At 45.3% G+C, this 8,415-nt stretch overlaps 1 protein-coding gene across 1 annotated transcript in view; it reads left to right on the forward strand.

The window, feature by feature from the left end:
- Positions 1-2,405: 2,405 nt before the first annotated feature.
- MREG (melanoregulin) overlaps positions 2,406-8,415 on the forward strand; it is a 44,049-nt gene continuing 38,039 nt past the window's right edge. Inside the window, exon 1 of the mRNA XM_006019969.3 lies at positions 2,406-2,493. Coding sequence (XP_006020031.1) covers positions 2,406-2,493 — 88 coding nt within the window. The remainder of the gene's footprint in view (positions 2,494-8,415) is intronic.

Consider the following 8,415-nt stretch of genomic DNA (forward strand, 5'->3'; position numbering starts at 1 on the left):
TGTTCTGCACTGACTACTTTAGAATCTCTTTCTCTCTCTTCCCCCTGGGTGACCTCCTCTGCTTTTGAGGCTTTAAGTGGGACTTCTTTGTGGAAGTCTACCTTTTCACTTCTCCCACACAGTTCAGTCATATTTGTCTGATAGCCCCCTTCATATCTATTCCACGTGTACCAACTCCAGCTGGACCCTGAACTTGAGTCTTCTTCCTGTTCTCTATTACCTATGCTACTCATCTCACATTTACAAACATGATGTAGGCTAGGTGGCTCAGTGGCCCCAGTCTGAAAGTTAGGAGATGCGGTCTCAACCACTGACTTATTGTGTGATTAATTGCATTTCTAACCTTCTGTTTCCTCCATCTGTAAAATTAGACCAATGATAAACATTTCCTTTTGTAAAGCAGGTTGAGATCCATAGGTGAGAGACATCATGTAATAAAAGAATGGTGTTATATATAGGTGCATCAAATGTCAGTGAGTTATTATTACATTTATTTTTTCCTGAAATGCCTGCAGTTTTCTCTTGTTCCCTCATTTTATCTCTGTTACTGGAAACGGAGAGACAAATAGAATTTAATGTGAAAATTCTACTTTTTACATCTCCTGAAGCTTGGATATGTTTGCACAAAACTGTTGCAGGGTTGGTGTGGTTTTGCAAACTCACAGTGCTGGTTTATGACTAACAGTAATAGCACTGATGAGAAAGCAAAACCACAGCAACACTGCAGCAATATAGACAATGAAATGTGGGCATGTGACCTCACAAGCAAAATAACGATAACTAAAAATGATTCATAGATTACACCTCAGCATGAGTGAGGTGATGCATAAGACAGACCCTTAAAATACTAATCCAAAGTGCAAAGCAACCAAATGCACAGCCAGTTAAGAGAGTGTGTATTGGAGGCAGTGTACTATATATTAGACATGAGTTTTCTAACTGACATGGCTAACGGAAAGGCCAGTGTGATTTTTGGACTGCATATACAAATATGGGAGATCAAAGCCATAGTGACTGGTAATGGGACTGTATGAGAAGAGAGAGGGAGGATGTTTTAGAATAGGGCCATACAAAAGCCCAGCGGATCACATCAGTGTCCTTTGCAGCCTATGTTAAAATTAGTTGTCTATATTATATGTGGTATACCAGGTAAGATACATTTTATTTTGTATATCCTTCCCTGCAGCTACCCATAATATGGCAGCCTCAACTAGGACAATACACCCTCGTCTGGTGTCAGTATTGTTACATGAACAGCACTGTAGTAAGTTGGCTACTCTGGTTCAGGAGTTTACTCCATATATACTACCTCCTGAACCAGAAGTTGTGTAACTTAGTGTGGCATTGACCATGTTGTTAGGTTCTTTCCTTCATGTATCACCTCACTCTTAGTTTGGGTCTCTCTGCTTTAAAAGTATGCATAGCTCTGCTCTAGTGGTCATGGGGATAACTTAGGACACGGTTCCCTGTTCTGTCACCAACTTCCTGTGTTATTTAGAAGTCATTTAGCTCCCCTGTGTCTCATTTCTTGATCTACAAAATGGAGATAATACCACTTGGCCACTTCTCAGATGTTTTGTGCTGATAAATATATTGACAGTTGTGAGATTTTCCAATAGTATGGTAATTAGAGGACATATCAAAGTCAGAGATAGACCAAATCCAGCACAGAGTGTTATTGATCGACTATTTCAGACGTTAAATAGAATGGTGGTTGGATGGCCTATGCAACTGGTGGTCTCAAAGCAGTTCCTTATGGTCCAGTGTTTTTTAGTAAAAAAGACAGATGTGGTGACCCCAGAATGGTGTGTAAATTTGTGTTGGTTTTGCTGAACTGGGGAGGATTTTTTTATTTTGCATTTAAAACAGAATGCTGTTTCTAAAATCTCTCTCAAACTTAAAGATAAAAATGAAAATAGAACATATTCTACTCCTCCCCCCCCAATATTTTTTTGAATTGCCAGCACCCCCTGTCTCCACCCCAAAATCACTTATTCAGATAGCTCTTGTCCATGCCACAAAGAAATCATGATTGGGCAAGTTTCTCTGTTATTGAGTGAAATTCTTTAGTCCAGAGGGGCCACATTAATTTGGCCTTCTGGGCTAGATACAGGCCCTGGGGCTTCTCGCATGTTGGACAGCTCACCTCTGGCAGCTGGGTGAGTGGTGGTGGCGGCTCTTAATCCTCACAGCTGCCAGAGCTGTTGTGTCAGTGTGGATCTGCCACCGCTGTCTCCCACTTTTCCCCTGCTGCTGGTCTTGGTTGCCAATACCCCAATTTTGGAGGGGGAGTAAGAGGAGGGGGAGAAAAACAGCAGCACCATCAATCACCTGGATTCTGGAGCCGTGCTAATGCAGTAACTCTGACAGCCATGATACCAAGTCCCTTGGGCCATGGCCCAACCATGGAAATGGATCATCCTGCCCATGAAAAGCCCTGTGAGCTGGATTCAGCCTATGGGCTGTATGCTTGGCACCTCTGCTTTAATCAAGGTAAAGAAGGAAGTCAAACTAGAGGACGATAATGATCTCTTCTTGCCCTAAACACTATGGATCAATGTTGCACCAAACTGACAAACTTCATGGCTGCTCAGCACTGAAGCTAAAATATGAATGGATGTGAAACTGAAGGTACTCACGCGCTCCTCTGAGGTTGTTCCACAGGTCTGGGGTGAAGTACACTGGAAGAGCAGTGTGGGAAGTGGCAATACAACATTTCCCGTGTTGCAACTTTTCTAAATGCATGGCTTCATTTTCCAGAACCATAAACCTTTCGTGAGCATTAAAGTTTCTATAATTCATTTTAAGTGCATGGTTATAAATTACCAAATCCTGGAATTAAAGGGAAAAACAGTGGCAAATCCTTCTTTATTCCTTCCTCATTGTTTCTGTGTAGCCTCTGGAAAATATACTGGATGTGATATGTGCTGGTATAAGCAAAAAGAAGTGCCAGGCACATACTGTACTAAAGCTAATTAATGTTCATGTTGCATATAGCCAACTGCACTTAGTGCAATTGCTTTCATATTTTTTCCTTTGGACTGGCATTTGATAATCTGCTCTGAAATGTAATCAAGCTGCTCCAAATGAGCGTTGTCAATTAAACTGAGAGTAAAAGATCAACTTAATTAATTTGTAAGTCTCTCCCTCTTTCACAGAGTCATGTGTATGAAGCAATATGTGCGAAGGGCATACTTAGGGTAAGAAAGGAGGAAGAAATTACCAGTCAATGAGAGATCACTTCAGACCTAACCCAAAGCTCCCTGAAGTTAATAGAGAACCATTTGCTACTTTTCATGGGCTTTAGATGAAGTCCTTAGTCTTGATTTCAGCAGTCACAGGTTCCTTGATGTGGCTGCAAAGGAAGACCTTGGGAGGAAATCATAGCTCTATCCTGCATCCAAGTTGAAAACTGTGATTGGAGAAGTGAATGGTACTACACAGCAGGGAAGAACCTACTGAACTTGAGTATGTGTGTCATATTCATAGAATGAGAACATGAGGGTTAGAAGGGACCTCAGGAGGTCATCCAGTCTAACCCTATGCTCAAAGCAGGACCGTCCCCAACTAGGTCATTCTAGTTAGGGCTTTGTTGAGCCAGGCCTTAAACATCTCCAAAGATGGAGATTTCACCAGCCCTCTAGGAATCAGAATTTGTGGTAGAGGTGTTATCTTTTGGCAGGCTGTTCCAGACCTTACTGTCGGAGCCCCCAAGGTCTGGAACAGCCTGCCACCGGAGGTGGTTCAAGCGCCTTCATTGAACACCTTCAAGAGCAAACTGGATGCTTATCTTGCTGGGATCCTATGACCCCAGCTGACTTCCTGCCCTTTGGGCAGGGGGCTGGACTCGATGATCTTCCGAGGTCCCTTCCAGCCCTAATGTCTATGAAATCTATGAAATCTATGAATTAGACTAACTAGATTTTTGCAAACAAATTTCTTTAATTGCAGGCTTTCGGGCATAAGCACCCTTTTTCAGGCATAGGAGAAAAGGTTGTACTCCTAGGTAGAAATGAATAGAGGGGAATAATTACTTCCCCCTACCTGCTGGTGATGCTTCTACTAATGCTGCCCAGTATGCCATTAGCCTTCTTGGCAACAAGGGCATGCTGTTGACTCATATCCAGCTTACTGTCCACTGTAACCCCAAAGTCCTTTTCTGCAGAGCTGCTGCTTAGCCAGTTGGTCCCAAGCCTGTAGTTGTGCATGGGTCTCTTCCATCCTAAGAGCAGAATTTTGCACTTGTCCTTGTTGAACCTCATGAGATTTCTTTTGGCCCAATCCTCCATCTGTCTAGGTCCCTCTGAATCCTAGCCCTACCCTCCAGCATATCTACTATTCCCCCCATCTTGGTGTAATCCATGAACTTGCTTAGGGTGCACTCCGTTCCATCTTCCAGATTGTTAATGAAGATAGTGAACAAAACCGGCCCCAGAACTGACCCCTGGGGCACTCTACTTGATACTAATGTCTGCCAACTAGACATTGAGCCATTGATTACTGCCTGTTGGGCCTGGCAATCCAGTCAGCTTTCTATCCACCTTACAGTCCATACATCCAACCCATACTTCCTTAGCTTGCCTGCAAGAATGTTATGGGAGACCATGTCAGAAGCCTTGCTAAGGCCAAGGTACATCACATCCACTGCTTTCCTCACACTCATGGAGCCATTTGTCTCATCGTAGAAGGCAATCAGGTTAGTCATGCCTGACTTGCCATTCGTGAATCCATGCTGACTGTTCCTGATTATGGTTTGGTTTATAGTATAATGACTCTCTCTCTTAGCTCAGTGCCAATACATTCTGACAAGCAGCCAGTCAGTAACTTATGTGACACATTAGCTGACTTCCAAATGCTGGCACAAGGTACTCAATCACATTGACTCTCTCTTCTTTCAGTTAAAAAGTAGAATATGGCACACTGAGGTCATTGGCAAAACTCTGATGACTTGAATGGGGCCAGGACTTCCATCTTCTGAATTTCAGGGTAATTTCCCCTTGTCCCAATAGAGTACATTTGTTGCACACAATTGCAGTACAGCTTACCTTAACAGGAAAAAGGGAAAATGAGGTAACTGCAAGTTAATTCAACTTTTAAATTAATACTACAATTAATTAGAATAGCTAGGTATCACAAAGTGATTTTTTTTTTCTGAATATTAACTAAATCTTCCCTGTAAGCCCAGTCATCCATAGAATCAAAGAACTGGTGAAAGGTAGGGCTGGAAGGGACCTTGGCGGAGGGGTCATTTCCCAAGTCCGGATCGTCCCTATCTAAATCATCTCAACCAAATGATTGCCTAATCTGCTCTTAAAAACTTCCAAGAATGGAGATTCCACAATCCCTCTGGATAGCCTGTTCCAGTGCTCACCCGCCTGCATAGTGAGAAAGGTCTTCCTAAATTCTAGCCTAAATGTCCTTTGCTGCAATTGAAGGCCATTGGTGCCTTGTCCTATACTCTGTAATGTTGTTTTTGCCCCATTTTATCCAAGCAAAGGAGTTAAGGACCCACTGCAAGGTCCTTATCCCGTTTGGTGAATTCTCACTCACATGAGTAACACAACTGATTTTAGTAAAAATTACTCAAGTGAGTAAATGGTTACCCAGTGTGAATAAGAATTGTATAAATCAGACCCTAAACCCAGGAACATACAGCAAGTGAGGAAGAGAATCCAGGAGTCCTGAGTTTCAATCCTCTTTGCTTGGGAAAGCCCTGTTTTATCCCCACCTCCCCTGCCTGGCCTGTAGGTTTTAGTTAAATATTGTTTTTCCCCAACTCCCAAATGTGTGTGTTGCTTACATGCAGTTGGGCAGCTTGGCTGTTAAAAAAGATTACGGGCAGTTCATTATTCTAACTACAAATCTTTTCCTGCCCCTTTCTGTCATCTGTTCTGTGTTAGTTCTGTACTGGCATCTCTGGGACAGCTCAAGGCCTGTGTGAGCATCATGTTCTGGATCAGTCTTGGTCCTGGCCATGCACACACTGATGAGAGTGCTTAAGGTTAGGACTGGGAGTTGTCTGGTTGAGCTCAGCACAGTCCCTCACACAGGTCATGCTGAGCCTGGGTTTGCAGACATATGGTCTAATTTTGGCTCCCATTTCGTGTACTTTATTTCACCAGCTTACTTCGTAGGATCATAGGAAAGTACGGGGATGGATCTAAGGGAGTGCACTTGCACCCCTCCCCTTTGTTTCCTGATCCACCCAAAATTTAAAACCAGCTGCTTGGCAGTGGCAGCAGCATTTCTCCTCAGGCAGTGCTGAGGGAGTCGATTGACTTCATGGCTCATAATCTACCTCATCCCTTCTAAACTCGTCATTCCATAGGTATTAACAACCCTCTCTTCTTTTTAATGGTTTTGATGGTACACCCATCGAGCTATCCTTTGTTCTGCAATTCTGCTCTCTGTTAGCTGCTCTTGGTAATGAAGCTCCTATTTCACAGCTCTGCAGACTCTTTTTAGCTCATTCCAATGAAGTTGTTTGTTTTTGCTTCAATCTTAAACTGAAAAATACAGCCCTAGGCCCCTAGCATATTAGTAAAGCTTCTAGTTTCTTTTTAGCTGGAGAAAAATATTATATGTGATAATGCACCTCACCATCTGCACTCCCCTTTTCAAAATTCTAGATCTGCTGATGGGAAAGTAGGGCTGGAGGGGACCTCACCAGCTCATCTAGTCCAACCCCCATCTCAAAGCAGGGTTGCCCCTGACTGAACCATCCCAGCCAAGCATCTGTCCAATCTGCTCTTGAAAGAAGCACAATTAAATGTGATGCAATAGGAGATATAAGCCATCCTGAAGGGAGCTGCTGTTTTTTAGAGCCTTGGCCTCAAATTTGTGCATGGCCACCTCTTTCCACCTGGGTGATGCTGCCCACCTTCAGCTACTGCATACATCTAATTCATGTCCTTGGCTTCAGAGCAAGGGTAAAACTGGGCAGATCAGCAGAAGTGAGCAAATATCACCATGCCCCTTTATAAATCCATGGTGCATCCATACCTTGAATGCTGTGCCCAGTTCTAGTCTCCACACTAAAGAAAGGATGTAGAACTAGAGAAGGTCCAGAAAAGGGCAACAAGGATGATTAACAATATGAAGGGGCTTCCACATGAGGAGAGACTAAAGAGGCTAGACCTATTCAGTTTAGAAAAGAGATGCTGGAGAGGGGACATACTAAAGGGCAAAGAGAAAGGAAGTAGGGATTTATGATTTACCCTCTCACAATGCAAGAACTAGAGGTCACAAAATGAAATGGGTAGGTGGTAAATTGAAAACCAACCAAAGGATGCTCTTTTTCACACAGCCTGTCATTTATTGCCACCAGATGTGGTGGAAGCTGACAGGTTGGCCAGATTAAAAAAAGGGGGGGGATTGGACAAATTCTTGGAGCGACCAAGCTCAGGAGTGAGGGATAGACCCTCCTAGACCTTAAATGCTGGAGGCTGCAAGTGGGGGACGAACGATGGAGAAAAAGCCACTCTGGTCATGCCCAGTCCACTCTCCCTTTCAGCATCTGCCCCTGTGTGGCACTGGCTTAGTTGTTCCACCTTTGGGGACACTCTGGGCCTGCTAAGTAAAAGTAGAAACCTTCCTTAAGGAGGATACCACTGAGGACATTAAGAGTTGATTCCTGGGGACAAATAAAAGAGAAACAGGGACGGGAATAAGGGTCATAGGTAGGGTTTGAATGACACGTTGACAAGTCCACCGAAGGGACCCCTCTGTCCCCCCCAGGTTATAGGGATGTATTTGGTAGCTCTGTTGGTCTGAGACAAATGCAAAGAGTCCTAGAGCTTTGCATCCCCCAGGCAGAGACGACCGTAGCAGGGTGCAGAGCCCAGATGGCGGTGACGATGGTGGTGGGGGGATGGCAAGTGGCCAGACTTGAAGCCAGCCCAGCTCTGTGGGGGCCCCACAAAGCGCGGGGCCTGGGGAAGTCGCCCCGATTGCCCCCTCGCCCCCATGGATGGCCCTGCCCTCAGGTGACGATTTTCAAATCTTACAGGGGGCTCTTGTAGGGTGGCCCTTTGTCTGGTTTTACAGAGGACACTCCTGTTTTCTCATCCTGCCTGTGACCCACACTGACCACCGCCTGCGGGAGCTCGCCGTGCCCCTCCCAGCCTCGGGAGGCCCACGGCGTTCACGGGTGCACTAAATGCAACTGTCCTCTATTCTTGAGGTGCCTCCATGGCCACCCCAGGCTCTTCTCTCTTACGGGTGGGGGGGCTCAGCCGGCCGCCTGCCCCCGGCTCCCCTGTCATTCAGACCCTGGTCGTGGTTGGGTGTGTGCCCCATGGCCCTAGGTCTGACCCGCTCAGTGGCGGCTCTGGACGAGGCGGGGGGACTCCTCTGCAGGGATGCCAGGGCCGGGCGCGGGGCTCCCGGGGGCGGCGCTGGCCGCCCCCGCACCCC

Source organism: Alligator sinensis, unplaced genomic scaffold (genome assembly GCF_000455745.1).
Source record: "Alligator sinensis unplaced genomic scaffold, ASM45574v1 scaffold233_2, whole genome shotgun sequence".
Classification (NCBI taxonomy): Eukaryota; Metazoa; Chordata; order Crocodylia; family Alligatoridae; genus Alligator; species Alligator sinensis.